Here is a 20,364-nt window from a genome sequence, read left to right as displayed (position 1 = left end):
CACACATATTAATTTTATAAAGGGATCCTATACAGGATTTTATAAAGATCTTATACATGAACTGATAGAAAATGTGCTGTACATTGACCTCTACAAAGCCTTTACACCTATTTCTATTCAGAGTGGATAGGAAAATAATATAGATAATAATTTAATTTAGTCCTTTGTACTCAGGCAATTCATTCTAATGATAATATAAGTTAATTAACAAACGAGTAACGTTTGAGATATGGAATCGCAAGGCGCTTGTTGAGTCTGGAGTTCTTATGTATCTTCATTATCATTCCGCGTGCTACACAGGGTTCACTTGTTAACTTTATGTGATAATTATTGATCTATGCATAAATTTAATAGCAGTGTATTTACATCTCTCTTGTGTCGTGCGTGCATCTGACTCTCTTGGTTTGCGGTGTTTAATTTTTTTCTTATTAATATTTTGAAGTTTTATTCACATGTAAGTATTTTTTAAGTCTTACAATGATATATATATATATATATATATATATATATATATGTGTGTGTGTGGTGAACCGAAAATTAATATCGTTTCTGTTGACATATTTTTCAGAAAAACTGATTGATTTTTATCGCTCTGGTATTGAAAATTTGTATACTAGACGGCAAAAGGTTATTGCAACGAAGGTGAATATAGTTATTAGAAATAAAAACTTGTTAAGAATGCAGTTGGGTGAATTTAACTTAAAAAGCGACATTACTTTCTGGCCCTCTAATAAATAACAAATTTATATATTTTATGCATAATGTATAAAAATAAATAAAATTAGGTTGTTTGTTTTTAATATTAAAATAAACGCTTTTTACGCATTTGAATATGTATACGGTACATATACCAATTACATTATTTTTAATTTTTTCTATTCGTCTATCTGTTTGTTCCGGCTAATGTAGGCTGCATTCGATTAATGCTGGACGCTGTTAGCTGTTTTGGCTTCTTCGGACCCAAGGCTCGCAGATCCGAAATCCGCGTGTTAATAAATTAGAAAAAATATGAACTAATGTATATCTCTTAAATGGCTGGACCGATTTTGACGGGACTTATACTGACAAGTAGTTGATACAGTAAGAAGTTACTTGAGCTAGTTTTATTTTATAAAAATTAAAAGCTAAAGAAACTAATTTTTGTTTAAATTTCACACAGACGCAGTGACGGGTACAGCTGGTAAATTAATATATTTGCAAATATTCAAAGGTTAAAAGGAAATAAAAGCTTAAATAATATATTTTTTTAAGTTTTCTGAACTAAATACTACTACTTTACCTGCTAAGTTATGGCATCTTAACATATTTTAGTTTTAATTATAGAAAAATGAAATTTCACAAACACTCGTACGGCGCGGTGCATTGGTACATCAATGAATTGGGTTGCCGCGTGGTTGCCAAGACTGGCATCGCGACGGATAGGTTTCACATCGGGAAACTTATTCTGCAGAGTTTCAAAGATGCCCCTGACCATGTCATGCAGGTAAACATCTTATAATATCTTTGTCAACATTAATTCAATTTAAAAGCATTAAACCTGAATCAGTATTTCGTGTTTCTAAAGATAATTGCACCACATGGTGAAAAATGGTTAAGATTTATACATACAGTAGTTCGTTCACTGCGCATAGTTTATAAGTTCAAATTTTTAACGCAATACCTTTTTGAGTATAATTTCATAATTTCCATTCTCGTTATTAATTAAAATGCCAAGTTAAAACAATAAAAATAAGGATGAAATTATAACGTAACAAAATTTATCAAGTAAATAATTATATAAATTGAAAACTATAAAATAGCAATCCAGGAGGAACGGTTAAGGATTAGAGGTAAGGAATGGATAAGAATGTAAGATATTGTGACGAATAAAAGAAGAATCACTCATTCTTCTGAGAAGATTGAGTGACCCTTATAAGAAGGATATAAGGAGAGAGGTAATAAAAAACGAATGTAAATAAATAATTAAGTAAAAATTGTCTCTGTGAACGCAAGACAGCGGTTTTGAGAGAAGTCCCTTACAAGGAGACAAAAAAGGAGATAAAAAAAATAATTAATTGTATATGAACCTTTTTTACCCACAATAATCATCTATCACTTACGCTTGTTTACAAAGGTGCGGCTGAGAGTGGTATGATAAGTCGTTCGGGTGAATAAACTATAAAAATTGCCTTGCTCTTGTGATTGAGCCCTAACTACTCAAGTTCACGATAAAATCCTGCGCATCTCTTGACTTTTTGATTTAAACAAAAACTGTACCTCACCACACATATACTTTATTAGATCGATGGGAGCACCGGAGAATACGACACGTTTCAAACTGCATTAGAAAGATCAGTTCTTTGTGCGACTAGTTTCAGAAATTTTGGATTGAATACCGATGACGTCATTATAATAATGGCGCCTAATCACAACGATCTAGTTATACCCTTTTACGCCGGCATTTACTTAGGAATATACGTGGCCTGTGTGGACATGACACTTGGAATCAGTGAGTTAAATATAACTTAGCATTAATATTTAATAATTTTTAATAATATCCCCGAAAATAATACAAGGTTTGTTATTGAAAGTTGAATCTAAGATAGGTTTTATTATTTGTACCTCAGAACTTCAACAAAGAAACGCATACTGCCTCTTTCACCTTGTTGTAGGTGGTACGTCTAGCCCTTTACAATCATGCATAGCTCCTTCTTTGTGTTAGTTACTTGAAATAACATATTAATTTCAGCCGTAAGACGTCCGCTACTGGACATTGATCTCCTTTGCATATTTATTACTAAGATCGATTAAAATTCATCTGCATCCAGCGTTTATTGTCGACCATAACAAGGTTATCTTTCTACTCTGTGGGTAAACGTTCTATGCTGCGCTTGCCAGTCGGTGGTCTCGATTCCAGAATCGTAAGGCGGCGTGAGCGGCTATCCGTTCTGCGCACTATGTGGCCTGTCCACTACCATCAACATGTCCTAAACCAATATTGTGTACCTTTTAGGTATTATGATGATGATGATACATATATATATATATATATATATATATATATATATATATATATATATATATAGTATAGAGCTCGCATATATATATATATATATATGCGAGCTCTTTCGCACAATTTATTAAATATAAACATTAACATTTGAACTTTGTTAAACCCTAGAAAAATATACTAACCGCAAGATCTTTTTTATTATTTTAGTGGAACTACAGGAAACTTTTCATACGTTAAAACCGAAAATAATATTCTGTCAAAGTGAAAAAACAGACGACGTAGAAGGTGCCTTGCGAATTATAAAATTGGACGCTAAAATAGTGACTTTTAACGCAGGAGCTAAGCATTACAACTTTACAGAATTTCTTAGGAACTACGAGGATAATACGCCTGTCGAAGATTTCACGTAAGTCTTACGAAGAAAATATTTATATAAACGTTACTCTTATTATATATTTATTTTAGAAAAAATATCTAGAACCTTAAATAATTAATTAAATAATCAATACTTAAATTCTATTTAAGATTTGTATTTTCCCGGATATGTAAAACACAGGTTATATTTTTGTATTAAATTTGCAATATTTCTACAGCAATTACGTATCCCTACTATTTTTACACCTTAATTTTACATGAAAATAAAATTAGTGACATCTCATTTATTTTCATAACAAAATAAAAAAATATATGCTTAACGAAAAAAACATTTTCAATAATACCTCATTGAGTTAAAATCGGTCTTCTATCTGAATAAGGCACAATGCCGTAATCTACAAACACAGCTACACACACACACACACACATTAGCTGTATTGTTATAATTTTTAACTCTGATTTACAGGTTTGCTTTCTGTTTTCTTTCGACTTTTGTGATCAATCTCCGTCCTTGACTCTCACTATTCTAAAATTTTAACCAATAAATAAGTGAACACAAAAAGAAAAGGAAATAAGTTAGTGTATATTAAAGTATGGCCGTAAAGATAGAAAAACTACAACATCGCGAGAATTACGAAAACAAAATTAGTCAATTGGTAATCTCGATAATCAGCTGCAGGTCATTAACATGGATCTTGAAGAAGGTCAATTGAATTCGCTTTAGAGATGTTGTACTAAAATTTCCGTGGATTGCACTCTGCACCAACTATCCTATTTTATGCGATCTCAAAATTAAAACTAAGCTTTTTAGGCAGTATAAGAATTTTATGAATATATAGCCAGGGGCGAAAGCCAAAATCGCGAACAACCGATAGTGACTAGAATAGTCGAGTGGAAACGTACAAAAGGTCGCAGTTCCATCAGTTGGTCGGAACAAATCCGCTTGTCACTTGACGTCAAGAGGTAACGCAGAACAACAAATGAAGATTACTTCTTGTCCAAGGGATCATCAACATCAGCAAAAAGATGGCTAGGAGAAGGAGGACGTGTAGATGATAATATTATGCCATATATATTTCAGACCTGCTAATTTTGACGCCAGAGAAAAAACCTGCATATTACTCTCAACAAGTGGTACTACCGGAGTACCGAAAAGTGCCGCGCTTACACACAAGAACCTCATCATCGGACTATCCTACTTCTGGTAATATATCTCAAACTATAAAAATATACATATATTGTACATGCTACTATAGGTAGCATATTATATTACTATCACTATCATATCACTATCTAGAACGTATACTGCTAGACATGGCCTTCCATATAGATTTAGATTCGTACAAGACCGTTATGAAGTGGCCCACATCCGATGTCTTAAGTATATTACTTGAATAACAAAATTTCAGTGATTTATAAATGAACTTGAATAGAAATTGTATTTCGTTTTAGGACATTGGCCACAAAATTTCCAACACCGGTCGAGGGCTGTTTAATGTTATCGCCTATCCAGTGGTTGTCAGCAACGGTGCACCTCATTTTATCGCCAATTTTGAGATACACCCGGATACAATCATCTTTACAAGCGACACCTGAGCACGTTGCTTTTCTGATAAACAAATATAAGGTATTAATTAATTTACGATCAAGCGTAGCAACCAAAAAGATTAATCCAAAAACTATGAATTAAAAATAGTGATTGTTTCAGCCCTCTTACGCAATAGTGAGCCCTACAATGATGACGACTTTACTCAAGCCTGAAGCGTCGTATAAATGTGAATTGTCGTGTTTTAAAATACTAATTTTAGGAGGTAGCCCTGTACAGCAAACTCTTATAGAAAATTTTAAGGTAACTGTCAAATGTTTATTCTAAACTCCTATGGAGCACAAAAATATATTACAAGTTACATAATTCTCAATATTTTCACAACTTTATAATACATAATATATATCGCGAATTAGAGCCAAATATTTACAATCCTAATACATTTTGATAGTAACTTATTTATAGGCAGTGGCAATCCTGTATAATAATGCACAGACTGTAAATTACATAAAATTGTATCTCGGAAATTTTATTTAATTTACGGCTCAGTCCTCCACCACTGGATTACCACTACTTGTGCTATATGCTAAAAATAATTTAACTGAAGATGCATTTTAATACATCAATACAATAAGTAGATTAACATAAATTAATACGAAAAGTACATTAACACAGATTATAATTAAACACTTTTATATATTCACCATTTTGTTTATTTATATTTTTGTTTAATTTAAAGCACGGTATGATTGACAATATTTATAAGTTTTATATTGATTTTGTATTGATGATTGTATTTTTGTTTAAAAATACAAATAAAAAATTAACTATTTGTTATCTACAGTTTGCCCCTGATGCTTTTTGTCCTTTTCTAATGTATCTTAAATATTTTTAAATCATATTGTTAATGGATGTAAGAAATTGTACACATTATGACCGTTTTAACTAAGTAGTATAATAATATTCGTCTAAGTAAGTGTATGGTAATGATAGTGATCTCTACTGGTGGTGCTTATTCGAGCAAACAAAAAATAAAATTTACATTTAAGTACTTGCGAATAGGTAAAGTGTATTTTCTTGTGAAACTAACGAAAAACAGCAAGATTGTATTGTGAACCCGTTTTACAATCAAAACACGTTACGAAATCTCGCATCTTTATTTTGAGGGGTATTTTGGGGAGCTCAAATAGATACTCGTTATCAAATTAAACTATTCTGGCATTTATAATTTCTTGACTTGTAAAATAAGGTTGGACGTCCTATGCTGCGCTTATGCACATATGTTATAGTAGTTACGAACATATGATAATCTTAAATTAATCAAAATGGAAAATAAATAATGAAATACTCAAATACTGGTGACATTAAACTTTACTCTGCAGCTTTGCCGCTGTTTATAAATGAAAGCGTTGATTCAATTCCTCTACAAGATATTCACAATGGATCAATGATGAAACAAATCGTTATACATTCAAGCCTCTTACGTAAAGTAGGGTAATATAATCAAATAGTTAATTGTAGTAAATTATTTTCAGAAAATAAATACAAAAGCTGAAGTATATGTGGCTTACGGCTTCACCGAAATAGCGAGTGTCGCTTTGAACCCAGTTTCAGCTGTACCCGGTTCATGTGGCAAACCACATACCCATCTACAGTATCGAGTAAGTAAATAAATACATTTTGAATAAAAAGATAATTTTAATGTTCCTTTTATATATATTATAGTATATTCACATATAAATTATGAACTTTACTGTTCAGCTCGGGTTATATTAGTGTGTACAGCTTGAAAAAGCTGATTATACTTATATCTCTTATATATCTTATACTAATATCTCTACCATATTTTCTAGCACAAGGTAATCCAAATTTCTTCACAGGAGTATGTTTCGTCAAAATTCAATTATTATTCAAATGAATTACTAAACAATTAATTACTTTTACAAAGCCAAAACTTTTTTACTTTTACAAAAATGACATTGGCTTTCGTCATAAAGCAACTCATCTTGACGATGAATTTCCGATGATAACTATGATTTTTTTTATTTTAATAATATCATTGATTGTAATAAATTAATAATTAATGATTGAAATTGAGTTAGGTTAATATTTTAGTTAATAGATCCAGTCACGGAAGCAGAGATTTTGGAAGCTAACAAAACAGGAGAGCTTTGGGTCAACGGTCCTGTTAATTTTAAGGTAAAAATTGGTTTCCTTAGTAAATAAAATTATAAAAAAATTAATGATTAAGGGCTAATACCAATAGATTTGTCCCTACAACAGTGGTGTCATTTAACTTAATTAAAACTAAATATAATAACTCTTTATTAAGTAACTTACTCTGTAACAACTTAGTTACTTTGTAAGATATTTTTTATTCTGACAATTAATTTATTTGACATAATACTTAACTTGGTACGCCATATATATAGAACTCCGCATCAAGCTTTTAAAGATATTTAAATGTTTTCAGGGTTATTACAATAATCCAGAAGCAACGGCTAAAACTTACTCAGCGGACGGATGGATAAAGACAGGCGATCTATTCTACAGAGACGAGAACTGGAACTTTTTCTTCGTTGATCGCCTGAAGCTGCTTCTTAAATATCGCAGTCACCATGTACAGTCTCCAATCTTTATTTTATATTCGTATTATAGTATTGTGATAACGCATGTTCATTTATAAATATGTATATAAACTTCTTTGTCGCTTATTGAGGGTCGTAGCTAAGCATACCAATCTCCACTACTACTATACTCTAGGTTTTTTGTTCTCTAAAGAATGTTACAGAGTGGCGCACCCACCGCGCACGCAAACGAAATAGATATTCAACGATGAGATGACTATCCTGTAGCTCTTTCATCTCCTACATTTCCTCCAACTATAAACCTCATATAACTTTCGGAAAAACTTCATCTAACTAAATTGAAGTGCTCTTTGAGAAAAAATGAATTAGTGCTGCTCGTTATCCAGGGGTTATTACCATTCGACATCATTATATCAATACCACATCTAGAAAGCGTCTGATCTTTATCTTGTATGAGACTTTAGCGTTCGATCGGAATCCGATTCGATCGGATCCCTCAACAAATCATCTTTCTTTTTGGCAGAGTCCATATTGATTTTATTAGAAAAATAGTGTTCCATTCCTTTTTGATCAATAAGCAGTTTATTGAGATTATTTGAATATCCTCGGGCCATTGAAGGCAAACAGAGTTGTCGTGCTACTTAACCATCGCCCGATACTCAACGTTGGTAATAATTTAATACCATTCAGAGAGTATGAGACCACCAGAAAAGACAAGAAGATGCTATTTGAAGATGATATTTGTTACTTTTGATTAAATTTGCAACCATTTTTATAGGTAATCATAGGTAGGCCTTTTTCCAACATTGGACGTCTTACAGCCGATGACGATGGAAAAAAAAATAAAAAATATTATTCGCTTTAAGATTAACTAAAAAAACTATTACTATATGTAAAATACATACAAAAAAGGGAAAACAAACATAGCGATAAAGGAACACATTATCTTTATTTATTTACTAATCATTCCAATACGCAGTATCTATGAAATAAATTCACAAATAAATAAATTAGTACTAAACAATTAAATTATCTAAAGACAATTTTTAATGTATATAAACAGATTTCCCCTACAGAAGTAGAAGGAGTAATCATTAAGCATCCAGGCGTCCTAGACGTGGCAGTGACAGGAGTTCAGGACGACGAGGCGGGCGACCTACCAGTAGCGTGCGTCGTGGCCCAGGACAACTACTCGATAACCGCACAGGAAATAAAGGACTTGGTTAAGAGTAAGTGGCACTTATGACTTATAATATTAAAACAATTGTGGGAGAATAATAAGAACCAGTGAAAAATATTAAAGTAAAACTAGTTAATAATGAAACAAGATCATATCCTAAGACTGCATGTGCAGCACATGATGATAATGACGTCAATAGGTCGAAATCATCATCATTTTCATTTGAATCGTAAGACATCCCGTGCTGGCGTTAGTTCCTCTCCATTCATTTCCTATCAGACTGATTAGAGATAGACCTACATTCAGAGTCTTCCTTACAAGATTATCTGGTCGACCTTGTCGGAGGTCTGTGGTCTCCACTCGGAAACCTCATCGCCCATCACCTACCTCTTCTAGGCGCTACTACTTCACCCAAACCCACTATTACTTAAACTTGCCAATCCGCTGATATTTTCGTCTACGGATTTAAATTTCGCACTACGAATGTCCATTTTCTGGTTAGATCTTGTACAAAAATTCCAAGTATAGTCTTTCCATGGCTCAAAGACCAACTACGAGCTTGCCAGTGATAGTTTCCAGAGAGAGACTACATTTTACTACTGTAAATCCTCACTGGTAGCAAACATTGTTCGTAAACCTGCTTCAGTTGAAATGAAATTGTTCTGCTAAACCATTTTTTTTGTTCAGATACACTTGCAGATTCTAAGCAATTAAGAGGTGGTGTTATTTTCCTGAAGGAACTCCCATTAACTTCCACCTCAAAGGTAAATAGAGTTATGCTGAAGAAGATTGTAAAAGATATGAAAAGGGAATAAACAACCCGATGAATAGGAAATAAGGAAAAGATAAAACTATTTGTAATATAGCTTGAATGTTATCTACCAATAATATCTAAATACACAATTAAAAACGAATATTTTTTTTATTTTTATTAATGCTTCCTTTTTAATCTAAATTAAAATGGTAAATATTGCATAAATTCGACCATATTTTTACAACGGGTCTTAGGGTTATTGCGATAATATATATTATAAATAACGTTTTGGCTTTTCTCCAGTTAGTATTAAATTTATCATCGTACCATACTATCGTTACGTTATAAAAAAATTGCAGTGAATTTATTGGTTCCGGATTCGACAAGTTGGTAAGATACGCACATACAGATACTGTCAAGGTTACTGTGTTATCTTTTTTTAATCCATAATTAATTATACTTCACGAGGAAACGGTTTCTGAATGTTTTATATAATAAAAATACTTCTTTTCGATTAAAGGCACTGCTTACAGAATCGGAACCGATGATAAATCGAGCAATTTCTTTTTCATTTGATAGAAATTTTATGTGGTTCCCGCGCAATGTGCTTCTCGATATTACAATTACCAAAATCCATAAGTAATTAAAGTAAAGGTTAAACTATTGTTTGACAAGTTGACGGACTTTTCTTAATCATTATCAGTCATATGATGTCCACTGATGAATATAGTACTTTCCTATGCATTTCCAATCAAACTTTTTGGAAGCGGGTTTCATGCAGCATTTGCTAACCAAGATTGTCAATAGACAGACAAGGTCGCCTGTCTACTTTTTAGGTCGTCCTGCACTTCGCTTGCTAGTCTGTCCGTCCATATTATATTGAAGTCTACTTTGTAAGCAAATGTAATTCAGGTTTTATTTATTGTACTTATTATTATTATTCTCTTTCATGCTATTTACTTATCACAAATATTTTTTTTAAAATAACTTATCTCTGCACTGACTAAATGATTAGCTGGTTGAGAATATTATCGACATCAAGTTCGCGATTAATCTTTGTATTCGTATATATATAGAAGTGTTAAAATAAAATTAATATAGAGAGTTATAATAAAAAAACCATTTGATTTAAAAACACACATAAGTATAGTTTATTTCATTTCGCTTGAATTAACCAAAAAAGAGACGTACGTACGTTTTGTGAATTTTTATTGTGAGTAAATATATCTACGTAAAAAAAATTGTTAAGCTCCTTTCATCAGTTTTATGTAAATAAAAATTATATAATTGTTCGTTATCCTGCCGATTAATTTAGCTTCTATTATTTTTAACGCTTACTTTAACTAAACAAAAACTTCAAATTATACGAAACGAAAAATTATCATTAAATTTTTTTAATGTAAATCTTTTACAAAAGGAAAGTAAATTTGACATTGCAGACAATAGATGCCCACTGCAAGCCTTAGGCCTCCTCCAAAGAAATCTACAGAGGGATACGTCGTTGAGCTACCACTGCTCAAACATGACATAAAATTGATACACGATTTTTTAGGTTAGGGTTTTTTCAATGAGCACATGTCCAACTGTCAAGTCTTCCACGTCCAGATGTTATCAAATGGAACATAATAATTGTGGTCACTGAATACTACAGAAAAGTTTTATGTGCATCTCTAGTTCTTATCTTTCAAAAAAAATGTGACTTTAATTCAGGTCGGCTAGAGAGCGATTCTTCTTTAATAATAGTTATCGTACTAAACCCCTTTTGTGCTCCTCTTATGAAAACACCAATAGATACGTTTTAGAGAACAAACACCTTAAAAACAAAAACAGGAAAGCTGCAAGTGCCATTTATTTTTACATTTACAAAACGAAAAAAAGTTTTTAAACGGAATGTGAGATTTTATTTCACTTACAAAAAACAAAACAATGATCTCAGCGTAAGTACAAAATATTATACAAATGTAATTACCATAATACTGTGAAGGATATGTGAGATTAAGGAAAATTACGGTCGTAAATTGATTTTTACCTCTTTTTTACTATTAAAATACTGTGTGTTGTTTTAACGTTTTTAACTATATCAACAGTAAAATGAAGTTCCATAAGCACTCTCACGACGCGGTTCATTGGTACATGAACGAGTTGATGTGCCGGGTTGTTGCCCAGACCGGCATCGTGACGGACAAGTTTCACGTCGGTAAGCTTATGCTGCAGAGCTTGAAAGATGCTCCCGACTATGTCATGCAGGTGATACGATGCACTCGCAGTCTTGAATAATGAATATCTTTAATTCGTTTTTTTTTTCCTAAAACAATTAACTCACACTAACATTAACATATTTTAAGATCGATGGGAACACTGGAGAGTTTGACACATTTCAAAGCGCATTGGAAAGATCTGTTCGCTGTGCGACTGGCTTCACAAATATGGGATTAAAATCCGATGACGTCGTTATAATTATGGGACCCAATCACAAGGATCTTGTTATACCTATGTACGCGGGTATATACTTAGGAATATATGTACATTTTGTGGATATGACTCTTCGCATCAGTAAGTAATGTTGCTATTAGTAGGTAAACTGATTTCTTAATTTACTTAATTGGAAGTATACAGACAAAAATATAGTCAAGAATCTCTCATACGATCATTAAAATTACATTCTTATGGTTCGGAATTATCTTAAAAATGTGTACAGCATCCGTTTTTGTACGCGTTTATTAGAATTATGGGTGTTTTAATTTATATTATTACTTAAAGTATTACCTATATGTAAAATAATGATAAACTAATAATTTTCAAAAAGTCTTTGTATGTGTACATAAATAAGTGGAAATTTCTCCTGTACATAAAGAAGAGATTCCCTTCACCTATTTACCTAATCATCGCGGTATCTTTGAAATCAGTAAGTTCAGAGATTTTAAAGTGGTAAAAAAATTCCTTACGCGGAGTAGACGTCAGACAGAAATGATTTAACAAAAAACGCAAGGAGATGTTCGTTGAAAGATTTCCATATTTACAAAGTAAATCTCTTATACCAAAACATGACTACAATATTTTGCAATATTTTAAAATAACCAAGAATGGATTTTTACATGCATAACAGCCTGGCGACAGCTAGCTTAACATAATATATACGTTTATTATTGTAAAAACATTTCTTTTATTTTTTTTATTCGATCTCCCTGTTTATCGTGGGGCAGGGACGTTATAATTTGTCCCTTTACTTCCTTCACAGTATCTTCTGTGATTTTTCTTTCTTTCATTCATCGTAACATCTTTCACTCCATAAGCATTATTGTTATTCAAACATTGCCTTTCATCCTTCTATTTCATTCCCAAAATATCACAGATTATTTATCACATTACTGTTTCCTAGTTCAGTGTTTTGACTTTTGTACCTCACATTTTACTGAATTCTGCAACTAATTTAATATTTTTAACATCAAATCATTCGTAATTTGTCAATAAAATTATTGTAATTAATTTGGTTATAGTTACGCTGGGATACCATATACTCGTATTTGTACAATATTGAATTGAAACAAATAATTGGCAGACGCCACTCGCCAATAATAGCTACAATAACAATACTAAGGCAGGTGATATAACTCTCTTGCAAAAAAGCGTGACACGAACTCAGACATTTCTAATAAGAGAAAACAAGCCCTGGATCATACTGCTTCATACAATTTATTTTCCCGTAAAAATCATATTAGCTGAACTAATATAACAATATCGACATTTTTGTTAATTCTAGAGGAACTACAGGATGTATTTGAAAATATTTTACCCAAAATTATTTTCTGTCAAAGTGAAAAAGTATTTGACATAGAGAGTGCCTTGGAAAATATAAAATTCAGCACAAAAATAGTGACTTTTAACACAGGATCAAAACATAACAGTTTTTCAGAGTTTCTTAATACATACGGAGATGATACGCCTGTCGAAGAATTTCAGTAAGTTTTAAGCGTCTTAGTTATAATAATATAATTTGTAATAGGCTATATGAACTGTTTAATTAATGTAAATAAACGACAGTAAGGTTTTTTTAGAAAAAGAATAGAATAAATTCTTTCACGAGGGCAAAGAGAAGAATATGCGGATTTCGTCAAGTTGTGTCTTTGCGCTATGCGAGCAATGTATCGTATAAAAACAAAATGTGGACGCTTGTTGAGCAGTAAACTTGGCTTCTATTGATATTACTTGTATATTAATTTCATCATCATCATCGTTTCAATCTAAGACCACTTACTAGTGAACATAGGCCTCCTTCAAAGATTTCCAAAAAGACTGGTTGAAAGTGGCCTGATTTAGTGTTTTCCGACGACCATAACAAGACGATTTTTCTACCTTTGCGGGTGGATATTCTACGCTAAACTATACTCTCTGTAGTTGTCAATTCAGAACCTTAAGGCCCGAGCGGCTATATGCTAATGGGTAGCGGCATGTCCACTGTCACTTGAACTTGTCAAATCGCTGGTCCGTAACTTTCGTTCGTTCGTTCTTGTAGCTGCATCACACGAGACTCATCATTGATACGATCATCCTCATTCCTGATACGATCGCGTAGAGGAATCCCGAGCGTAGCCCGTCTCCATGACTCTTTGAATGCCTGGGAGACCCTGATAATAATTCTCCTAAAATATAGTACGTAAACATAGTAATGTCCATATTACCAATTTCAGGCCTGCTAATTTCGACCCGAGTGAAAAAACGTGTCTTCTAATTTCAACAAGTGGTACTACTGGAGTTCCTAAATGTGCTGCCATTACACACGAGAACTTAAGCATCGGACTGCCCTACTTGTGGTAGTATTTAAATCTCTTCAACTCAGCTTTATAAATAAACTTGGAATTACATATTTTAATCTTCTTTTAGGAAAATGGCGTCTAAGTATCCATCGCCGGTTGAGAATGCTTTAATTTTATCGCCCGCGCAGTGGTTGTCTACGTTGGCGCAGTTTATTTTATCACCTATTTTGAGATATACTCGGATACAGACTTCTAAACAAGCAACACTGGAGCATATTTCTTTTCTATTCAATAAATATAAGGTAACTCTACGACGCAAGAAAGTATAGTTTTATGACAAAGAGATTAATAACACAAATTATTAATCAAATGTAAAAAAATTTCAGCCAGGTTTTACAATGATGAGCCCTACTATGATGACGACTTTGATGAATCGTGCAGCCTCTGGTGAATGTGACTTGTCGTGTCTTAAGATCCTGATGATAGGAGGTAGTAATGTGCCACGGACACTCATTGATAATTTTAAGGTAAAGGTTATACAAAACTCTATACACTTCTTTTTAAGAAAATGAAAAATATTTTTCAAAAAATGCGCACATAATTATTTTATTAATTGCTTAGTTCATATTGTAATCAAAATACCATTTAGCAATATATTATATTCAACGTGATGTATTACTAAGTGCTATCGCCTCTAATGAATTATATTATAGAGGTAATAACAGTTAATTTAGCATGATTAAGTATCGTATGCGTAATGGTTAATAAATTATTATTTATTCCGGTTTTGTTAGGTACATACTGTCAATATTTTTAACTTTCCTACGAAGTGCATTATATGACACGGTATACCAATCTATATTTTATAAGTATATTTCAAAGAATTCCGAAAGTATTCATGCCAACTTTTAACAATTTAACTCTTTGATTTTTATGTCTAATGCTACAAAAGGATACTGGTTTGTTTATTACACTCACCGCATTGCAGACGATCAATACAATAGTTTAAGATATTTTATTACAATATATCAAGAAGTAAAACACTTTTTATCACATTCGACACAACACCCTGCAGCTTTTAAAAGTAGAGGGTTGATTATTTAACCGTGAATCATTGTAAATGCGTATTTAGCAAAAGCTACCTTTCTACCAACATCCAAGTTATACTAACTTGTCTATTCTTAAATAATTAGTGCGATTGTACTAAAATAAATAGTGCAAAAGGTTATCATTTATTAACTAGAATTGAATATTTAACACCGTACTGTGATAAATATAAAAATGTAGTAAATTTATTACTGTTAAACAATTGTTCAAATAAAAAATTAAATTATGAACTACAAATGTCAATTATGGCTTGATTACATCATTTCCTTACTCTTTTAAATTTACTTATAAAGAACACAAATGGAATAATAGTTTCATAAATTTACTGAAATAATGAATGTTAATTATTTACAGAAACAAAATGTTGAAACTGAGGTGTATGTTGTGTATGGCTTTACTGAGATAAGTACTGTTGTTTTTAATGCAGTTTCAACTATTCCTGGTTCTTGTGGTAGACCATACACGCATCTTCATTATCGGGTAAGTGAAAATTGCATATTTTAAATAAAAGGTAAAGATAAATACGAACTTCGCTAGCTACACGTATTAGATAAGAGTCAATAATATTTAGTCATTTTTAATAATAAAATACTGCTTTGTTTCCCTTGATAGTAATTTGTTAATTATTTTAACACATACAGGATGCTCAACTAACCAACACAAAGCTAAAATCGTGTGATAGAATAGTCCAGTGGTATCATTATTGTTATTAAAGTTGTGTAGTTGGCATTGTCTGTCGCATGCGCATTTACGAGCGGGCTGGCGGGCGGTGCACTTTCATGCACGACAACCACTGCATGTGCGGAAGTGGCTAAATATTGGTCCTTTCTAATTTAAAATACAGCGCATGAAGCCCTGATTCCAAAGATATAGTAACTCATATATTTTTATTAAATGCAAAGTCTTGTTTTTGAATAATTGCAGATATTTTTTCAGCGGTGATAAATATTTTCTTTTTAAAAACGCGCTACTAGTCCAGTGGTAGAGGACTGAGACTTGCGATCGTAGGTGGTGGAATCTATTCCCGGGATACAATTTTATATAAATCAAACTTTGTGCGCTAATTATATGGTATTGCCACTGCTAATAAACAAGTTTCAAGAGGATTGGCGGCAGCATCCTCTGCGTACTACAATACCATAGTGCGTTCATAGTGCGATCTCATATTTCATAGTGCGATCGCCAAAGCATGGGGATTATGGTATAACAACCCATAGATATCTTTGGAGGAGGCTTGTGTATTGCAGTGGATGTCAATAGGCTGAAACGAAATTTTTTTACTCTATGAATTCTTTATTAGTAAAATGTTAAAATTACACTTGACATTAAGTTGTATCACCCTTATACTTTTTGTCATTTATATATGTGATAACTGTATTTAACCTATTGCAATAAATAACCAAACTATGTTAATGTTTCAGTTAGTAGATCCAATAACCAAAGAAGAAGTTCTGGAAGCTAACAAGTCAGGAGAGCTTTGGGTCAAAGGTCCTGTCAGTTTTAAGGTAAACTGTAATTTTATTTGTTTAACACTAAATAAATATTTACGTACCCGTACGTATTCAAAAATAGGTTAAATTTGAATTATGGTTAGTTATGATCTGAACACACGATAGCGCGCGATCCATATGTTAGCCTGTAAGATTTTGAGGCACTAGGCCAACGCTGTTAAAACTGGCAGCATGCCTAAGCGTTACCATAATTTAATAAATTTTATTCTTTACAGTTTTACTCTTCTAAATTATTTGACTCAGAGTACACAAATCATATCGATTATTACGTTTTTTTTCTGTTTTAGGGTTATTACAATAAGCCAGAAGTCACAGCTGAAGTATACACGACAGACGGGTGGATAAGGTCAGGTGATCTATTCTACAGAGACGAGAACTGGAACTTCTTCTTCGTTGATCGCCTGAAGATGCTTCTCAAATATCGCAGTCACCATGTATGCCTACATTACCATTACATTGAGTCAACGCAACATTATGTTAAATAACGAATATCTGTTTATGATCATTTTAAATACTTACTTTACAATTAAGTTATCTAAAGGATATTTTTAAAACTAGATTTATTATGTAAAAACATATTTTCTTCATTGAACGATTAAAAATTTCCATAAATTTATAAGAAATATGAATAAAAAGAAAACTTAAAAATATGCAACAGTTTTTAATAAAATCAGATTTAACCAAAGTGACTCTTAGATTCAAATGTCATCGCATTAATAAAGTGAGACCTGCAAACTCGGCATAACATCGGCAGAAAAGATTCATTTGTAAATATTAGTGTTTTTTTTTTTTTAAAAAAACGGTACAAAAAAGACTAAATAACAGTATTCTTACATCATATCTAGTTAGTTCTTTGCGACTTGTTAAACTAAAATTTTTATAGGCTTACGAAAATATAACACAGCCATTTTTATTTAATTGGTAACAGATATCGCCAACAGAAGTGGAAGAAGTCATCATTAAGCATCCAGGCGTCTTAGACGTAGCAGTGACCGGGATCCCGGACGAGGAGGCGGGCGACCTGGCAGTGGCTTGTGTCGTGCCCCGGGACAACTACCCGATAACCGCACAGGAAATCAAAGATTTAGTTAAAGGTATGTGACATACATTTCTTATATAAAACTTGAGTATAATTTATGTTATATAATAGACTAAACCTAAATCAATTATCGTTATCATTTAGTCGTAAGTCGTGTAATGTGTGACGTGTAGGCTTTCCCCTTAGATTTCATATAACAACACAAAATAATAATATATAATATAACACAACACAAGACGACGCCACAGCACGCCACACGGCGCAACAAGACGCCACACGACACAACATAACATAATATAGTATAATATAACAAACGTAAATCCTGTGAACTCGCTTCTCCTCCCGCCTCTCCGTCCGTTTTAATACGAAAAAACAGCTTACTTACTTTAATTCTATGAACTTCTATTTTCAGAAACACTTGCCGATACTAAACAATTAAGGGGTGGAGTTGTTTTCCTAAAGGAACTCCCACTGACTTCCACTTCAAAGGTTAATAGAGTTATGCTGAAGAAGATTGTGAAGGAGATGAAAAGAGAATAGATGACCCAAAGACCAGATAACAGTTGCAAATTCAAGCAAAAATAAGAGTCATTTTTATATTACGTATTATAAATAACATAGATATAAAACTGTTATTTATAATATTTTTAATGTATATACATACAATACATAATTTTAAAGTCATCATTTGTTTTGTTTTAATCCAATTTCGTCCAGTCATGCACATATAGACATAATAGTAAAAATTTGTCCATACGACTAATTAAATAAATTTGACTTTAAGATGAATGATATAGCGTAATAGTGAAAGATAACAATGTAAAAAATGAGGTAGTATCATATTCAACGTTCTAGTGTGTTAACGTTACGTTGTAAAAAAAATTGGATTTATTAATACCGGTTGACGAATAACATAATACACTCTGCGCTTGTAAAAAGTTGACAGTTCGAGGTCAATATCATATTCTATTATTGTTATTTAAGCACATTATATTATGGAATTTATCATCAGTTTAAATATAGTTAAAAAGAGCAACAAAAATAACTACGAGAGTACATTTAAATAAAAATGTTTAAGTCCATTATTCCGTTACTATTAATATATAAAAAATATGCTTCATTCGACGGATCTAGAACTCGCGTAAATACAACTATAGCTTTAGAGATGGCCTCTAAAGTGTTAAGATTTTGGACTAGAGATCATGGACCGGCAAGCGCCTTGCCACAGCCAGCTACAAGAAGGAGAGACGGTCTTGGTAAAGTCATCGAAGTCGCTGCAGGCATGTCGCTACCCACCTGGTTATATTAAATATATGAATGTGGTCTATATGGTAGTGATAGATCTTAAATCAAGATTTTAATTTCTGAGATCATTGCGATCATCAAAGAATCTAAAATTAAAAATTCAAGCACATTCTTCTTCGTTTATGGCCAAATCTTTTACCACACAGGTTGTTCGATTATGGAATGATTTACCGCTGCATATAAGACGTCATAAGTCACTACCGTATTTACTAGACCCAGGATTATTTATCCTTTAATTATTATTCTTTCTTTCTCTGTTTCTTTATTCTTTCTAAGGCAAGTGCGATCCACATAAGATTTTATTTATTATTACATTATATTTATAAAATGTATTATACTGAAATATGTTATTATTAGTATATATGCTATATACATACGTTTGTTTATATATGTGTTTATTATACATGTTAAGTACCGTTATCTACACTTCTACTATTTTCATAATATACTATGGTTGTCTGGAAGAAATTGTCTCGTACGATAAGACCGCCCACTGTACTTTTTTGTTTATTATTATGAAATGATGTATATGTTTCCTAGCATGAACAATAAATAATACAAAATTTTATTAAAATATAATACTGCTGGGTTGATAATGATGATCGTATTGTACGTTGGCATATTATTAAAAAAGTTAATCGTGATGTTAAACATGTGAAAATATTTATAGTTTATTTTACTTCATTTACCATGGTTGCATGCAAAGACAATCTACCGAAAAAAGTATATTATGTAAAGATAAAGAATTTATGAGACGTAATGTTCATCCGTTAGTAAATATAAAGATATTTTTTAGATAATTGTTTTATTCATCTCTCTATAAAAATTCAAGAGCGCGTTGTAAATTATTTAGACAGTTAGTGTTTGACGGTTTACGTTTAGATACCATTGTGAAAATAATTAAGTATTCATTTTATAAATAAGAAACTATAAAACCTAGACTAAAATAAAGTCCACCACGTTCATTTTTATTTTAAAAAAGTAACCACAAATCTTAACATATAGAAGTGAGTTGTTGACTTGCCTTTTTAAATAGTTAATATGTACTGATACATTGTGTTTATGCATAACTTTCTAAATATTGTGACTTTGTGTGAATATGTGAGGAGTTTTTGAAACCAATTATAATCATCATCATATCAGTTGATAGAAGCGAAGATCCTGACTGACCTGGTTATTTCATTTTACGCCGCCATTTACTTGGAAATATACG

The 20,364-nt window shown here is 32.0% G+C and overlaps 2 protein-coding genes across 4 annotated transcripts; both read left to right on the top strand.

The window, feature by feature from the left end:
• Positions 1–297: 297 nt before the first annotated feature.
• Positions 298–9,584, top strand: LOC137923967 (luciferin 4-monooxygenase-like). Of its 3 annotated transcripts, XM_068767242.1 has the most exons (13): positions 298–454; positions 569–642; positions 1,324–1,483; positions 2,281–2,488; positions 3,200–3,398; positions 4,449–4,571; positions 4,820–4,994; positions 5,076–5,216; positions 6,449–6,574; positions 7,029–7,112; positions 7,387–7,533; positions 8,565–8,730; positions 9,369–9,584. In XM_068767242.1, exons 3-13 carry the CDS (start codon positions 1,328–1,330, stop codon positions 9,494–9,496), a joined length of 1,653 nt encoding a protein of 550 aa, XP_068623343.1. In that variant the 5' UTR covers positions 298–454; positions 569–642; positions 1,324–1,327; the 3' UTR covers positions 9,497–9,584. The 3 variants fall into 3 exon arrangements, with proteins under 3 accessions (XP_068623343.1, XP_068623342.1, XP_068623344.1); XM_068767241.1 differs by lacking the exon at positions 569–642; XM_068767243.1 differs by lacking the exons at positions 569–642; positions 9,369–9,584 and having other exon boundaries at positions 8,578–8,669.
• A 179-nt stretch (positions 9,585–9,763) lies between these two features.
• Positions 9,764–18,574, top strand: LOC137924224 (luciferin 4-monooxygenase-like). The gene is made up of 12 exons (XM_068767595.1): positions 9,764–9,825; positions 11,523–11,682; positions 11,781–11,988; positions 13,196–13,394; positions 14,124–14,246; positions 14,317–14,491; positions 14,576–14,716; positions 15,651–15,776; positions 16,718–16,801; positions 17,095–17,241; positions 17,736–17,901; positions 18,259–18,574. Exons 2-12 carry the CDS (start codon positions 11,527–11,529, stop codon positions 18,384–18,386), a joined length of 1,653 nt encoding a protein of 550 aa, XP_068623696.1. The 5' UTR covers positions 9,764–9,825; positions 11,523–11,526; the 3' UTR covers positions 18,387–18,574.
• The last annotated feature ends 1,790 nt before the right edge of the window (positions 18,575–20,364 follow it).

The sequence above is a fragment of the Battus philenor genome, unplaced genomic scaffold (assembly GCF_028537555.1).
Source record: "Battus philenor isolate CCGP_79_NKW_IND1 unplaced genomic scaffold, ilBatPhil1.0.hap1 SCAF_23, whole genome shotgun sequence".
Taxonomy (NCBI): domain Eukaryota; kingdom Metazoa; phylum Arthropoda; class Insecta; order Lepidoptera; family Papilionidae; genus Battus; species Battus philenor.
The sequence above is the reverse complement of the archived record's forward strand: the minus strand, read 5'-3'. Positions and strand labels throughout refer to the sequence as shown.